Here is an 18,068-nt window from a genome sequence, read left to right as displayed (position 1 = left end):
GTATTCTTTTCCCCACTCCCTGACTGAGATCAGTATGCTTTCCCATACTTCTCAATCCATCATATCAGTAACCTTTTATTCTCTCACCAGTCAGTCCCAAATCATAGACTTACTGATGTTCTTAGGTTCTGGTAGCATCACAAAACCTTCTAAACATAAATCTTGCCGTTTAATATGGCAGGCTTTACCTCCTGACGCTAAAAAAAAAAAAAAAAAAAAGAGGTATTACCCCTTTTACTTTTCCACCATTTTTTCTTACTCCCTCGGATTCTGTTCTCCAGACATCCTCCACATAGATACACCTTTCTCTTAGGAGGTGTATCGTTTTGGGAGTTGAGTTCCAATTTTCGGTAATCCTCTCTGAGTCGGCTTACCATGGATTATCCAGTGATCAAGCCGCCTCTATTTCTCTAATCACGGAATGAACATATATATTCTCCTTATAAGTCTCATACATTCTACGTTTGAGCCTTTCCATTCCTCTCTTCCACAGTTTGGCAAGGGAACTTCTTTCCCTCTTAATGTCATTCCTGCCAGCAGGGTCCGTGAGTTATGCACTCTTTCCATACTCACCTGACTCCGTTCCTCTGCCACTGAGTAGTTCTACGCATTCAACTTTCTATCCTTTTCAGGTAGATGTTGTATCTCCTTTCCTCAGGAAATACTCTATTAATTTTTCCTAACCTCTCTCTCTCGCCCTAGGGAGAGACTGGGTTTTCCACATTCCTGGACAGTAATGCTGCGCTTACATTCTATCTACATTGCACTGCATTCCATGTGAATTCCACTTGACTCTTTCCTTCATGCAAGGGTCAAGCTGCTACTTCCAGTGGCCACACAGACCTAATCCTTCTGATTAAGTGGTCTATATTTCCTTTCCTACCAACAAGCAGACATTTCACTACAACACTGTGGGTATCCACATACTGTTGTGTCCGTCTTAGCCTTAACAGCTTCCCTTTGGTTACTGCTGCTTGTACTTTTTTTTTGTCAGGTTGCAGCCTGGAGTCCTCTCCATACCTTCGCAGCCTATTATTGCTTACATTTGACTAGCCGGCATGCTCCATGTTTGGCCAGTCCGCCTACTCTTACTTTTTTCAATTCACTACCCAACATCCTTCCACGAACCCATTATGGTGTTGCGGATGCCCTCCGTTCCCATTTCCACCTCAGTCGTTACGCCTTTGCGCATCTGCGGTGTATCTGGTGCATTCCCGGGCATCCTCAGCTCGGTACTCACCCATTTGTGAGGACTACCATCCTGCTTGTCCTGTGAGAAAGCAAATGTTGCTTACCTGATGTAACAGGTGTTCTCACAGGACAGCAGGATGTTAGTCCTCACGAAACCCGCCCGCCACCCCGCGGAGTTGGGTCTGTATACTTTTATTTTAGTTTCGCTTGCGCTTTTTAGCTATAAGACGAGACTGAGGGAGACACCTGTGGCTCACAGGGATAATTGCAGGCTGGGCATGCTCAGTGCACCCAGTGTGCTAGTGTCAGTCAAAGCTTGTTGAAACTTTGACAGAAAAGTTTTCCGTACAGGGCTCCATCCTCGATGTCACCCATTTGTGAGGACTAACATCCTGCTGTCCTGTGAGAACACCTGTTACATCAGGTAAGCAACATTTGCTTTCTCCGACTCTGGGGTTTCCCTTCGTACGGTGCCATCCTTCCTACCAAAGGTGGTCTTGGCCTTCCACGTCAATCAAACGGTGGAGCTTCGAGCGTTCGCTCCAGAGGAACCCCGGCTCCTGGACGTCAAGCGTGTGCTGCTCCATTACCTGGAGGTTACCAATGACTTCCGGGTATCCGATCATTTGTTTGTCCTCTGGTCAGGACCGAGGAGAGTTTCTCAGGCATCCAAGACGACTATTGCGCGCTGGATAAAGGACGCCATCTCATCGGCTTACATTGCAGCGGGGCGGGTGCCGCCTTGCAGCGTGTCGGCTCATTCCACGCGATCCCAAGCGGCGTCCTGGGCGGAATCTCGCTCCGTTTCCTCCCAGGAAATCTGCCGTGCGGCGACGTGGAAGTCGTTGCACACTTTTTCCAGACATTACAGACTACACCTGGCGCCTCAGTACACGGGTTCTTTTGGCGATCAAGTTCTCCAAGCAGGTCTCTCAGGACCCCACCCGGTTTAGGGAAGCTTGGGTACATCCCACTGTCTGGACTGATCCAGGTACGTACAGGGAAAAGAAAATTATTCCTTACCTGCTAATTTTCGTTCCTGTAGTACCGTGGATCAGTCCAGACGCCCGCCACTAGGGGTTTCATTAGGTCCTGCTCGGATTCTTCCAGGTAACTTTCATTCTGTTTGTCTCTGATTATTGTTACTGTTCACAGCTCCTCACAAGTTGACTGTTGGTGGTCCCGTTGACCGTTTGTTTACTTATATCTTTCTCTGTTCCTTTTTGGTGACGGATCTGGATCCAAAATGTTGTGTTTTGCTTTTGGGCTTTGCTATGCGTAATACTGAGCTCCAGCAGAGGGTGCACTACTCTATATGCTGATGCTCTCAAACTCTGTTCTGACTCCATCTGCTGGTCGGGGGATATAACCCACTGTCTGGACTGATCCATGGTACTACAGGAATGAAAATTAGCAGGTAAGGAATAATTTTCTTATCCCTATCACTCCAGAGACTTGTCAACAGTGCAGGTTATAATCTCCTCTTCCAGAATGGCTGAGGAGGTGTTAAAGACTGCAGGATGCTGTGCCCATCAGATTTCAGTGTTTGCAGTCCTACAGAGATCTGCTGAATATCATGCATGTTTCTCAGAAATATGCCAAGCCATATTATCATTAGAACAAAAAAAAAACAGTAAGGTCTTGTACTGTGCTCTTCTGAGGCTAGCAATCATGCTTCTCCAGGATCTGCATTTGAGAGCATCGCTCTTTCCCCTCTGAGGCCAGCTGTTTGGTCCCCTACTTCCGCTCCCCATCCCCATCACAAAGTCATGCTTGAAAATATTGCTTTGGCTCTTCTTAGGCCAGCATTCTTACCTCTTGAGAGCTTGCACTTGAAGCCAGTACTTTTGTCCCTCTTTCTTCCCCTCCCCGCCCCCCCACCTCGTGACCAACATGCATTCCCCCTCTGGGGCTGGGAAGCAGGTGCAGTGCTCTAATCGCCTAGACCTTTTAGAGTTAGGCTATCCACACATTCTGAATAAATGTAAATGTAATCTAGTACCTCCTCTTGGACCTATGCCCAAGGCCAGCACTCTTGCCTGCACTTGAGGTCCATATTCGAGGCCAGTGCTCTTGCCCTCTTTGGGGCCTATGCCCCAGTCTTATCCCTTGCTCCCTCTTGGCTCACACCTGAATCCAGGACTCTTTCTTCCTCTGGGATCAGCAGTTTTGCTCTTCAAGACTTGCACTTGGAGCCCATGATATTGAACCTTACTCTGAGTTTTCGGAATTGGCACTCCTACCCCTCAGGCCCACACACCTGAGGGCACTCACCTGTCAGAGTCCATCATTCTTACCCTCCAGAGGCCCCACAATCTTGCCACCTGGTTACTTCAGTGCACATGTATTTTAAAACTGTACCTTAGTAGTCATGCTAGGAACCAAACTCACTTGTAATGACAAGGTAATTCCCATCTCCTTAAAACCATTCCTTAGCTATCACCTTCTTTGAAACTATATCAGAACTCCTATGTCATTCAAAGCCTGTTTTGGCCAGCTTGCACTTTAAAGCCACACAATACACCCTTGCTAGAAGTTCACTGTGGCCTTAGCAGCCTTGTGCACATATCTTGGCTTCAACCTTCATCTTCCAGATACATCAGGGGTGGATAAGTCCAGTCCTCAAGAGCCATAAACAGGTCTGGTTTTCAGTTTATCCACTATGAATATGCATGAAATAGATAGGCATGCATTACTTCCATTGTATACAACTATATGCATATTCATTTTGTATATCCTGAAAGCCAGGCTTGTTTATCTCTCTTGAAGACTGGAGTTGGCGACTTCTGAGATATATCATGGTGTCTATGCTTTTCAGGTGGCTTTTCAGCTCCCCTAGCATTTGCTAGGTGTCCTGATAACTGTAACCTAGTTGCATCATGTCTCAGTTGCCTTCCAGGTGAGTTGTGACATTTTCGGAACCTTGTGTTCATAAGAACATTGCATAAGAATTGCCCTCTTGGGTCAGACCGAGGCTCCATCAAACCCAGAATCCAGTTTCCAACAGTGGCCAAACCAGGTAACATATACCTGGCAAGATCCCAAATAGTAAATAGGTCCCATGCTACAAATGCACAGTGATAAGTAGAGGCGGTTTCTCAAATCTACTTGGTTAGTAACAATTTATGAACGTCTCCTCTAGGAACTTGTCCAAATTGTTTTTAAACCCAGCTACCTGCCGTAACCACATACTCTAGCATTGAATTCCAGAGCTTAATTGTGCATGGAGTAAAAAATAATTTTCTATGATTTGTTTTAAATGTGTTACCTAATAATTTCATGGAAAATCTCCTACTCTTTGTATTTTTTGAAAGAGTATCTGATTTACATTTATCTGTTCTGTTCTACTCATGGTTTAATAGACCTCTATCATATTCCCCTTCAGATGTCTCTTCTCAGAGCTGTCTAAGGTACATACAACGAGAGTTTATATTACAACCCCCACCACGAGTAATAACTCATAAATCCTTACATGGGCATAATAGCAATATTACATATTACATTTTACATCAAATAATAAATACATTAATCCATTCAAGCATGCATATAATAATTAAACTTTATTATATTTATTATTATAAATTAGAATAGTCTTAAAGTATACATACACATACAAAAATTATTTCCATATATCATAAAATCACTATTTTCATAATAGCAGTTTGTAAATCAATAACCCACATTTACCCATCATTCATACACACTCATTCATTCATTCATTCAACAACCCCATATTAAAACCACATAAGTATTCCCCATAACACAATACTATATCCCCATACCTAAATCCCACCAATTATCCAAACCCCCACTGTATGCCATAACCCCAACAAAGTCCCTTATTTCACCCTCCACGGGCTTCTTCAGGGTGTGTCTTAAAAGGCTCTTGCGCCAGCACTGATCTAAAGGCATTGTCTGATATTGATACCGACACCTGCTTGTTCCAGATTATGCATCGTTCAAACATCCTTCTCAGGGATTCTATAGCAAAATATTACATAAAAAATAAAACATCAAAAATCATCAAACAACCTATCAACAAGCCATAAATACCAAAACACTAACAATATACCATTAACGCAACCTATAATACATACTTCACATGATACAATACATTCTTCAAGCCGAACTCCATCCATCACATCCTTTATCTGTAAATACACCAAACACTGTTGTGGTTTAACTGTTTAGTGGACCCTTGGGCCGGCCTGCCGGAGACTAGGGTAAGGTGGACTATTGTCTCCGTATGAGAGGGAGCAGGCCGGGAGGCAGACACCAGGCCGGGTGAAGGAGCTGGCCTTCACACAGGGAGCCCGTACTCCCCAGGAGGAGCCTGTGGGAGTTGAGGGATTAGGGCTAGGAGAACAGAAGAGGTGTCTTCATCCTGGAAGCCGAGACTCCCCTGGGAGGAGCCCATAGGAGCCCGGCCGCTGGGACTTAGGCGAGTGAGGACGCTGTGAAGATGAACCAGGATCAAGCAGGTATCTTGGCTGGAACTGAGGCAAGGTACAGATGCCACCAATGCTTGCTCCGGTCCTCGACAAACTAGATGTCCTCATCGGTGCTCTGCCATTGGCACCAGGGAAAACACCGATACCACTTGGTCCATTGGCACCCATTCATCTCTCCTCGGATGAGGAGGTTCCTTTGATGCCAGACTCAGTTCCAGGGCCTTCCGGAGCATTTCCACCGAGGCATCCACAGAGGTCACCGATGCCTTCGAAGCCACTTCGTCCTTTACTGATGCCAGCCCTGATGCCACCGATGCCGACTCCAGTACCCTCGGTGCCCTGACCCCCTCCAGCCAGAGAAGGTCCTTCACTGCCATCTGAGTCACCTGAAGAAAGACGCAGGTCCCCACCAGAGGATCTCTCCTTCATAAATTTTATTAAGGAAATGTCAGAGACTATTCCATTTGCCCTTCAAACTGAAGAAGACTCCAAGCACAAGATGCTGGAAGTCCTTCAGTTCGTTGACTCACCTAAGGAAATAATGTCCATCCCAGTTCATGATGTACTGCTTGATCTTCTGCAGCACAACTGGGAACACCCAGGTACAGTCTCACCAGTCAACCGTAAGACTGATACCACCTATTTGGTCCAGTCAGCACCTGGCTTCCAAAAAACTCAGTTGGCCCATCATTCAGTGGTGGTAGAATCTGCACAGAAGAAGGCCAGGAGACCATGGCCTCATTCTTCCGCACCTCCGGGAAAAGAGAAAAAATTTGTCGATTCTTTTGAACATAGTTTTTCAAGGCTCTATGTTAATCTTTCGTATTGCAGCCTATCAACTTTATATGATGCAATATAGCAGGAATGTATTCAAGCAATTGCAGGAATTTTCTGATACTCTCCCGGACCAGTTCCAAGACCAACTGAACTCCATTATAAAAAAGGGCTTTGATGCAGGTAAGCATGAGGTAAAATCCTCTTACGACATCTTTGACACGGCTTCCAGGATGTCAGCAGCCAGAATACGTGCAAGGAGGTAGGCATGGCTTAAATCCTCAGATCTCCATCCAGAGGTACAGGACTGCTTAGCAAACCTCCCCTGCACGGGGGATAATCTGTATGGCGAGAAGATCCAAGAAACTGTCACACAACTCAAAGATCACAATGACACGCTGCGACAGCTTTTAGCTGTGCATGCTGATTTCTCTACCTCTTCTAAACGGCCGTTCAGAAGAGAGGTGAAGAGATCTACTTACAAGGCACAGAGATACTACCCTCCACCAGCTCAGTCTCGTCCATCTAGACCCTATCAAAAGCCTCCACCTTGGCAACCCAGGCCTCAGAAGACACAGCCACCTGCGCAACCTGGCCCTGCCTCGGGGTTTTGACTCCCTGCTAGAAAGCGATTGTCATCTTCCACCTCTGCCAGTCGGGGGTCGGCTTTGCCACTTCACCACCATGTGGCACAAAGTCACCACAGATCAGTGGGTCCAGTCGGTCGTAGCTCAAGGTTACCATCTAAACTTCCTCTCCATACCGGCGGACTCTCCACCTCGGCCAGGGTGGAGTTCCACCAACCACTCTCAACTCCTACAGGAGGAAATAGCTTCCTCCTACAGGCCAACGCCATAGAAAAAGTTCCTCCTTTGCAAAGGGGACAGGACTTCTACTCCCGCTATTTTTAATACCAAAAAAGACGGAAGGAATTTGCCCCATATTAGACCTTCATGCCCTAAACAAACACCTTCGGAAGGAGTTCAGAATGGTAACCTTAGGCTCTCAACGCCCTCTTCTCCAACATAGATATTGGCTTTGCTCTCTAGATCTAAAAGACGCATACATGTACATAGTAATTACCCCGTCTCACAGAAAATACCTCCGGTTCCTCGTCGGAAACTAGCACTTCTAGTACCGAGTGCTTCCGTTCGGCTTATCATCGGCCCCTCGTGTCTTCACGAAATGCCTGGTAGTAGTAGCCACATACTTAAGGCGACTAGGCACTCACGTCTAACCTTATCTAGACGACTGGTTACTGAGGCTCAGTCGACGGAGGCGGTTCTTCAATCCCTCCATCTCACCTTGCGACTACTACTGTCCTTGGGATTTCTAATCAATTATCAGAAATACAATCTGACTCCGTTCCAATTCCTCTCCTTTATCAGAGTAGTTCTCAACACTATCCAAGCAAAAGCTTTTCTTCCCAGGGACCGAGCTCATACGCTGGCAGTGCTTGCACACACTGTACAATTTTGCCGAACCATGACTGCTCGTCATGTTCTCGCCTTGTTGGGACACATGGCATCCACGGTCCATGTTACACCGATGGCGCGACTTGCCATGCGAGTAACACAGTGGACATTAAAATCCTGGTCTCAGGCCGACCATCCAATGACCAACATTGTCCATGTCACCAGGCAGCTTCGTCTTTCACTGGCTTGGTGGTTCCAACACTCCAACCTGCTCAGAGGGCTACCGTTTCAGGCTCCGGAACCTCGGATAATTCTGACAACAGATGCTTCCACTCTAGGTTGGGGAGCACATGTCAACCACCTGCAGACTCAGGGAACCTGGTCTACAGCAGAAGCACAACATCAGATAAACTTTCTGGAGCTCAGGGCGATTAGAATATGCCCTTCTAGCCTTCAAGGATTGCTTATCCAACAAAGCAATCCTAATCCAAACAATCAAGTAGTGATGTGGTACATCAAAAAGCAGGGTGGAACCGGTACCTGCCTACTGTGTCAGGAAGTAGCGCACATTTGGGCTTTAGCTCTATCTCATTCCATGCTGCTAAAAGCGACCTACCCAGCGGGCATGGACAATGTTCTAGCGGACAACTTTAGTTGTACATTTCAGCCCCACGAGTGATCCCTGAACCCTGCGGTGGTGGAGCACATATTTCAGAAGTGGAGGTATCCGAGCATCGACCTCTTTACATCGATTCACAACCGCAAGGTGGAGAACTTCTGCTCTCTACATCACAGTCATAAAACTCCACCGAGGGACGCCTTCACCCTCTCGGGCAACAGGTCTCCTGTATGCTTACCCCCCACTTCCACTCATCAGCAAGACTCTCGTGAAGCTATGCTGGGACAAGGGCCTCATGATTCTCATAGCCCTCTACTGGCTGCGTCAAGTTTGGTTTCCCATCCTTCGCGACCTCTCAGTCCGTCAACAAATTCGCCTAGGCACAGATCCGTCTCTGATATCTCAGAGGAATGGACAACTGGGCCATCCCAACCTCCATGCCTTGTCGCTGACAGCCTAGATCTTGAAAGGCTAATCCTGTGGCCTCTCAACCTCTCGGACTCTGTATCCCAGGTCCTGGTAGCATCACGAAAGCCTTCTACTAGAAGATCTTATCATTCTAAATGGAATCGATTTTCATTATGGTGCACTTCAAAAGAGTTAGATCCTTTAACTGCCCTATAACGAAATTTCTAGACTACCTCTGGCACCTCTCGGAGTCAGGTCTGCAAACGTCCTCCATAAGAGTGCACGTCAGTGCGGTGCCCGCCTTCCATAAGGGTACGAGGATGAAGCCCCCTCTCCATTCTCCGGCCCCTGCTTGGGACCTTAATGTGGTGTTAGCGCAACTCATGAAACCTCCGTTGAGCTTCTGCACTCCTGCGAGTTACGGCATCTTACTTGGAAGGTGCTCTTCCTTCTTGATCTGACGTCTGCTCGCAGGATCAGTGAGCTACAGGCGCTGGTTACTTACCCCCCTTACACAAAATGTCTTCATGATCGGGTGGTCCTTCGCATTCATCCTAAATTTCTGCTGAAAGTAGTCTCTGAGTTCCATCTAAATCAGTCTATAGTTTTACCTACTTTCTTTCCCAAACCCCACTCACATCCAGGTGAGTGGGCTCTACATTCCTTGGACTGCAAGCGTTCTCTAGCCTTTTATTTGGAATGCACTGCAGGACATAGGAAGTCCACCCAGCTATTTGTCTCCTTTGATAAAATTAAACTGGGAATCCCGGTCGGCAAGCAGACCCTGTCCTCCTGGCTGGCGGACTGTATTTCCTTCTGCTACCAACAAGCAGGCCTTCCGCTCCAGGGACGTGTTAAAGCGCACTCTATTAATGCAATGGCAAAGTCTTGCTGACATTTGCAAAGCTGCTACATGGAGTTCTCTCCATACCTTTGCAGCTCATTATTGCCTGGACAAAGCGGGCACCCAAGACTCTATCTTTGGCCAGTCTGTTCTATGCAATTTATTCTCGGCTTAATACCCAACTTCCTTGCAACAACCCGCTGGGACTTTCAGGCTGCCCTTTTATCCAAAATCACCCCTGTTGTTGTGCCTGTTGCACGTCTTTGGGTGCTTTTGGTACATTGCTTGGGCATCCTCAGCTCGCTATTTACCCATATGTGAGGACTACCATCCTGCTTGTCCTGTGAGAAAGCAGTTGCTTACCTGTAACAGGTGTTCTCACAGGACAGCAGTATGTTAGTCCTCACGAAACCCAGCCGCCACCCCGTGGAGTTGGGTACGCTTGCGATTTGTTATTTTATTTTTCGCACATACTCTTTACTATACACGAGACTGAAGGGGGACCCCGGATGGATGCAGGGTTTGTGCCATGCTGGGCATGCTCAGTGGTGCCAGTCAAAGTTCTAGAAACTTTGACAAAAGTGTTCCGTGATTGGGTTGCATCCTGATGATGGCACTCATATGTGAGGACTAACATTCTGCTGTCCTGTGAGAACACCTGTTACAGGTAAGCAACTCTGCTTTACCGCTTTTTAGATTGCCCATTAAAATGAATGGGAAAATGAAACCAATAAAAAAACTCCACTTGTACAATTCAAAATCTCACCAAACTTTCAGATTAGCTTCTAAATAAATGTATCAGTAGTCCTGTCTTTTCATGACCATATTAGCTATCTTTACAATTTTACAGCTAATTATATTTTTAACTTACATAATAAACTTTTTTTTCCCCAAACCAAGGGGTAAATCCTTATTTATACAATCTCAGCTGGTGACCACCACCATCAAACCCTAGTTTCTGAGGTTTTTATTAACTTTTAAACTTTAATTTTCCTACAGGCACTGTGTAGCAGCCTCTCGCTGACATCCCTGTCTCAAGTTTGTGACTACCCCTAGCCTACACTGTAATCATGCTGGGGCTTTGATTACAGTATAACGCTAAAGTTGTGAAGGACATTAATGTGGTTTCACGGAGGTTGGAGCATTTGGAGAACCACTCGAGACACTTAAATCTGAGATTTTTAAACTTCCCCAAGATAGTAGGTGAACTCCCTTATATTACACTCAAAAAAATACTTCACAGAAATTCTGAAATTCCAGGAGGGAGAGATTCCCTCAGTGAATAAACTGTTCTATCTACCTGTGTCAGCAAGGAATAGAGATATATTACAAGGCAGTGTAAATAAAGGGAATCTGAGCAAATTCTTGGAGGATTTGTCAGCTGAATTCTACGAATGTGGTACACTAACGTTTTCCTTTATTTCAGAAAGAGATATTATTGAAATTATGAAAAGATATTTTAGAAATATAGAATTGCCCTTTTGGGGCTTACAGATATGTGCATTTCCAGATTTTGCTCCAGTCATGCAGGACAGGAGACAAGAATTTCTTGCATTGAGGTCTCAAGTAGTTGCCATGGGCTTTTCATATGTTCTAAAGTATCCTCGTAAATGTCGTAAAATCTCCAATGGCGTGTTTTATCTTTTTTTACCCCAAGCAATTAAAATCCTTCCTTAATGCTAGGAGGGTTGTTATTACCTCCGGAAAGTAGCCTTAGTGACAGGATCAAATTATAAATGAATGTCTTTATTTAACATTAAGCCTGATTCTTGCATTTATTTTTCTTGGTTTTTGAATCCCTTTATATTTTGCCACCCTTGGCAAAATGTCTTTAAAGGGGAATGCAATAGTGTTCAATTATGTTAAGATTTAAAATGTGATTTCATGTATTTGGTCTATTACATTTCTATTTTCTGTAAGTAAGATGTATTAGTCCCTAAGTTCCATGTAAACCGATCTGATATGAATCTTGTCATGAAGTTCGGTATAGAAAAAATGTTAAATAAATAAATAAATAAATAAATACAGCCCTGACCTTGTATGCTGGCTTAAACTGGTAGTGGCAGCACTCCCAGTGCTGCAGCTGCAGTATGGCACCAGCACCAATGAGATGCATTTATCTATTTTTTTAAAACTTATCACGGCACTTCTGGGCTCTCTCTGTCTGCTGGAAGCTCCCCAGGCTCGTGGCCTCAGCAACAATAAGGCAGGTATGTTTTAATTGTATTTACCCCATTTGCATCTGTATGTCCCAATTCCCTCCAATGTTTTCCAATACCCCCAAGCATAAACCTGTATGTCCCAGTTATCACCCAGTAAGTCCCAGTCTGCTCTAGTTACACTCCATCTCACCCCCTAATCTGCTCCTGTGTCCACGAACCCTGAGAAGCCAATCTGCCAAATGCTAAGTCAAAATGAAAGTTTGCAACTGTGTGTGTAAATGAACACATGTAAGTTGGATGATGTTTGTGGGTAATTCTCTTTTAAAATACCTCATTACAACTGTACATGCTAATCCTGCCCCAACACGCCCACATCATGCCCTCTTTTTGCACATGTAGTTTTACTTGCGCATGTGCAGAACCGCATACCTGTGACCACTTTTTAAAATATGTATTGCGCACGCTTGGATTATATACACGCGTAAGTGGCCGTTTCTATGTGAGTGAGCTTTTGATTGCGAACCAATGTATTTTAAATTGATTTCTAATGCATGGTAGCTCCTGAATCGCATTTTATGACTCGCATTCGAATTCTGAATCGTTCAGAAAACAAATAACTTTATTTCAAACAAAAGATTTCTCCTTCGCCATTAAACTTTATTTTGGTATCTTTCTTTAGACTTGAATCAGACTTCATGGTTGTCTTCCTATGAAATTATAATCCCAAAGAAGCTAGAATCCAAACAAGCCAGCGATGGCGAGGAGGTATTTATATGCTAAACCTAAGTTCATCATATTGGATATTCAGAGAGAAGTGGTATTTTGTTGATGATTACATGGCCCTTATATGTTAATTCCCCTGGATATAAGCCCAATTCAGTTTGGTTACATTTGAAACTTGTTTTACTATTTGTCTGCCTAGGATTATTAATATGATCAATCAGTAGACTTCTATTGGTCGCCTCAAAAGAGTTCAGTCATACCAAAGTCCTAATGCAGTTTTATTGTAGAAATTTTAAGCAATAACAATTTAATTAGAACGCACATATGTTGAAGTGATGCAATTTATGCCTTTTAGATTGGCTTCTGTGATCAATAATAGATTTGTGTTTTTGACATTATAAGGCTTAGTAAATTTCAGGGACAGAATATGGCATCACCTATATTTTAAATACAGAACAATTTTCTGGGGAAACTATTTTAACTTGTATCACATAATTAAATAAATATCAGCATAAGTGAGACAAAGTTTAAAGCAATATTATTATATTCTTCACATATACAAAATTATATAAAAATGTCAAAAACATTTTTAACAAAATAGTGACAGCAAATCATATTTTTCATATTTTTTCATTATTATGCTTATAACCCCTTCCCCCAACACACACACACACACACACACACACATGAATTCATCTATCTAGAAACTGACGTACCCAAAATAAACTATAATAACTTGCTCTATGTATACATAAATATTCAAGTTTAGAGTCTGAAGGTAATGTTCTAAACAGTCATGTTGGTCAAAGAGTTCAAAATGTGAAGCATGCCCAAAACAGCATTTTTTTAAAAAACAGGTTTATATGGATCAGTAGGTACTCTAAGTAAGTGGCTGCTCAGGAAAAATCTGAAATGTTAAGACTCTAAAGCTGAATTTATCCATTTTCAAATATTAATGTTTGCTTCTAAATAAAATTTTGGAGCTGAGAAATGACTGAATGCATGTAGGTATTCAGCTAGCATATTTTATTATATTGCAGAAAAAGATTCATGTCAGCTTTCGTCAGGTGCATATTTTTTTGTGTACCTTTGAATTGTGCAGAATAGAAGACATTATCAGCCAGATTTTAAAAGGCCTGTGCGCGTAAAATTTGGGGTTTATGCACGGGGCCAGGCCTTGCGAATTTTCAAAGAGGCCCGGCCAGGCGCGTAAACCCCAGTATGCGCACAAGTGCCGGGCCTCTTCAAAGGGGCAGGCCAGAGGGTGGGGGCGGGCCAAGACAGCGCCATTGTATGCTGTCCCAGGGAAGCGGATGCCGGCAATCGGCCGGCACATGCAAACTACTTCTGCTCCAGGGGTGCAGTAAGTAGTGAAACAAAATTGTAAGTTTTTGGAATGGGTTAAGGGGGTAGGGAGGAAAAGGGAAGAGGGAGGGGTTTAGGTGGGGATAGGAAACGGGGGAAGGCCTGATTTCATTGCCATGCGTAATCTACTAAAATCCCCCCCTGCGGGCACTGCCTGCACATGCGCATGCTAATTATAAAATCTGACATGCATGTGCACGCGGCCCACGGATTTTATAATATGCGCATGCCGGCACGTGCATGTTATAAAATCGGCGTGTCCATGTGGACTCGCTGGGAACCACGCAGACATGGACATGCGCACGCATGTTATAAAATCTAGCCTTATGTTTTAGAAAAGCATAAAACTACAGTACCCAAACCAGCTCCAGAATGTGTAATATTGCTTTACTATATGAAACTAATATGGAAATACAGTTCAATAGTAGAAAACAGTTCAAACTTATATATATAAAACCAAACATATATATAAAACCAATCCCAATTATACTTATGAAAGCTTAATAAATTGAGGCAATTTTAAAGCTCAGATGCAGATCGCTTAATAATAGATGGCTGGGAGATATCACCATGTAAAGAAATTACAATATTTCATGGACCACCATACAAAAAAGCAACAGTGATTGAATCCTGTGTCTATATTTTAATCATCGGTCTGAGTGTCCAATTATTTTTATAAATTTTATCTCACAGTATATCTCCCATTATAATCCTTTCACATGAATCCATCTTTCAAGGAATTATGTCTGCTTCAGATAAAAATGCACATGAGAACATTATGAGATAATGTCAAGAAGTTTTCCCCTGAAGCAGATATAATTTTCCCATAGATAAGCAGCATGAATTACCTATGCTGTCTGGGTATGTCCTCCGTGCCATTAGGTGGCGGAGCTCTCTAAGATCACCAAAGTCTTTTAGTGAGGTGTTCCTTCTAGTATCTTCCCGCGTTTCCCTGAGGCTCCTCAGTCCGTATTTTTCCACATAACTGACTGCACGCGGAGCTCTTATCTCCTGTGAGAAGAAAACTGTTTTTGTGAGAAAAAATTGACAAAAATCAGCAGCGCACCACAGTGAAACTTAAACAAACTTAATATGCCTCGTCCACCAGGCTTTACGTTTTGTTCCTGTGGTAAGATAATGTCTGTTACAGATGAACACCAAAGCTGTTACATCTGCCTCGGTCCCAACCATGACCAGGCAAATTGTAGGGACTGCAGACGCATGTCCCCACGGGCACAGCGCCAGAGAGCTGCCCTAATAGCTCAACTCAGAGGAGAACCATCGGGCTCTTATGCCCCCTCTGAAGTCTCAGCTAGGTCATCTTCGAGACCACATAGAAAGCCAAAGGCCCCATCCCATCGAAGGGCCACTTCTGCGGACCCTCTAGGTCCAAAATACCCGGCGCTGAAGCGAGCCCAATCGGGATCGACACATGGCGCGGGAGATGCGCCACTGTCACCGCGGCCGCATACTGCTTCGAAAGTGTTGACGCATCAAAGCACTGATGTGCCAAAGGAACACCGATGCCCCAACGCAACCACAAAGCATCGACGCACCCAGCGAGCATCGACACTCCGACGCACCGACGCTCGGAAGAAATCGCGTCGCAGTTGGATTCCACTGACACACTACCGACTCCTTCGAGGCCTCCTTCAACGGAACCCGGCGCAGAGTCTCTCACACTGACACTGCCGATGCAGCCTACGACTAAACATCCCAAAAAAATCTCAGCTGGGCACAAAAGGCCAAGGGATTCTTCCCCACACTTAATCGTGGATTCGGATGAAGGCCCATCTCCTCCAAGACTATCCAGAAGCTCCTCAGACTCTTCAGAGGTCTTTTCAGGGCTCTCCACAGCCTCACACCACCACATGGGATCCGGACTTCAGGATGCTCTCTATGAGAAGGTCACCTGCCCACCTATGGACATCAGTCATCCGAGAGGGCCGGACAGCGATATTCTCCTCGCGGCACTACCTCCATCCTTCCCGGCACAACCAAGGCCATCCCCTACATCTGGCTTGGCCTCTCAAGCCATATCCCAGATCTCAATGATCTTGTCTAAATTACTGATGTCAGTGGAGCAGCTACCACCTGACAAGCCTTCCGAGACTCCATTATCACCAGAGGGTTCCCCTACTCCGGGTCCTCTGCCAAGGGATCAACCTCGGAGACCCTGTCCTCCGGCAGAAGACTCTCCCAATTCATCTTCCTCGCCAGGTTCCTTGATGGGTTACCCATCGGACCCAGCTGAAATTCCGCCGGAACTGGTATCCCCCCTGGAGGATCTCACATTCGCAATTTTTAGAAAAGTGGCCACCGACTAGATATGGGGACTAGGAAAATACCGGATCCTATCAAGAAATGTTTGGAATCCTTAAAATATTCGATAGCCCAGCTGATCCCACAGCACTCCCGTCACACTCGGTGCTAGACTCCGTGATGGAAAAAGCATGGGAATCCCCTTTTTCCATGATGCCAACTTTAAGGAAAACCAACCTTAAATATCATATGCGAGGCTCGCCTTTTTATGCGACAGTACAGCTTCCACATGCATCGGTGGTGCTCAAATCAGCAATGCAGAAGGCAAAGAAAATTGAGGCTGCATTCGAACCCCCCCCCCCCCCATGACGAAATGGCAAATACCTTCTTCGCAAAATCATCGAGGTATTCCAATCGGGCATGTTAAATGCAAAAATACAGAACCACCAGTTCTATGTGACACAATATTTATTTGAATGCCTCCAATCCTTGAAATCCCTATTACAAGGGAGCTCTTCATAGACCAGCCTACCTGAGGAGTTTTATGATATGGAGGAGGGCCTACGACATCTGCTATGTTCCATCTACGAGGGGTTTGAAACATCAGCAAAAACCACCGCTAATGCCATAGCGGCAAGAAGACTGGCGTGGCTGAGGGCAAGTGAAATCAGAGACTATGTACCTGAGAAGCTAGCAAATCTCCCCTGCCGCCCAGACAACCTTTTCGGTGACAGGCTCACTGAAACTGACCTCCCCGTATGAAGGTTCATTGTCTCCACGCCATTTCGCCTCCTACAGGAAACCCGGCTACCCTAGACGCACATATAGGCCTTATACATCTTACCGGCCTCCACTTTATCAGCCCAGCCACCAGCAGCCTTATCAGCAGCAAGGGCCACGCCAACGCCCTCGCACACCCTACCAATCTTCGCAACCGACAGACTCTCGTCCTCCTAAGAACCAGCATGGTTTTTAAGACTGCCCTTGCCACAGCTACCGGCACCAACAGTAGGGGGACGGCTGTCTCTATTTCTCCCAGCCTGGGACAACATAACATCTGACCTTTGGGTCCTGACTATAATAAAGGAAGGTTATTCTCTCAACTTTATATCCCTCCCAACCCTGCCACACTTACAGGTCGATACAGTTATGCCGCGTTAGAAAGAGTGCGGCAGTGCCGGGCGCACCCTCGTTCCCCGCACGCACAGTTCTCTTCACATACCACTCGATACTCTATTTAAATTGCTTGCAAATGCAAGCCGCGTCTGCGAAGCGTTAGGCGAAGCGTTAGGCCCGCGCAACCCATTTTAATGTATAGGCGCTTAATACAGCGCCTATACAGTATCCTGGGTGCGCTGGTACCTGTCATTTCAAATGTCATTTCAACTGACATTTGAAATGACAGGTACCAGGAAGTGGATGGTTTCCCCCCTCCCAAAGCAAGGCGCAGGGCGAAAACTAAAACAAAAGTTGTTATATATATATATATATAAATACCTAGATGTCACTTTCCGAATCCCCCATCTCCACGTGCGTTTATCCAGGCGGCGGGGGGAGCCGGCGGGCGGGCGGGCACTCATTCATCCAGGCGGCGGCGGGAGGGCGCGCGTTTATCCAGGTGGCGGCGGGAGCCGGCGGGCGGGTGGGCGCCCGTTCATCCAGGCGGCGGCGGGAGGGCGCGCGTTTATCCAGGCGGCGGGAGGCGGGTGGGCACGCGTTTATCCAGGCGGCGGCGGGCGGCGGTGGGCGGGTGGGCGTGTGTTCATCCAGGCGGAGGGAGCTGGCGGCGAAAGCGGCCTCCAGCAGCCCCCGCCGGCAGTGAATGAATGCACGCCTGTGTACGCCTGTGCAATT

At 45.6% G+C, this 18,068-nt stretch overlaps 1 protein-coding gene across 2 annotated transcripts in view; it reads left to right on the top strand.

Moving 5' to 3' along the window:
* Nucleotides 1-18,068, top strand: part of LOC115092810 (disintegrin and metalloproteinase domain-containing protein 9-like) — a 606,381-nt gene that overhangs the window by 10,661 nt on the left and 577,652 nt on the right. For both annotated transcript variants that reach the window (XM_029604139.1, XM_029604138.1), the window contains exon 2: nucleotides 12,544-12,629. In XM_029604139.1, the coding sequence (XP_029459999.1) occupies nucleotides 12,544-12,629 (86 nt within the window). The remainder of the gene's footprint in view (nucleotides 1-12,543; nucleotides 12,630-18,068) is intronic.

Source organism: Rhinatrema bivittatum, chromosome 5 (assembly GCF_901001135.1).
Source record: "Rhinatrema bivittatum chromosome 5, aRhiBiv1.1, whole genome shotgun sequence".
Lineage (NCBI taxonomy): Eukaryota > Metazoa > Chordata > Amphibia > Gymnophiona > Rhinatrematidae > Rhinatrema > Rhinatrema bivittatum.
Note: the sequence above shows the minus strand (reverse complement) of the source record. Positions and strands in the feature narration are given on the sequence as shown.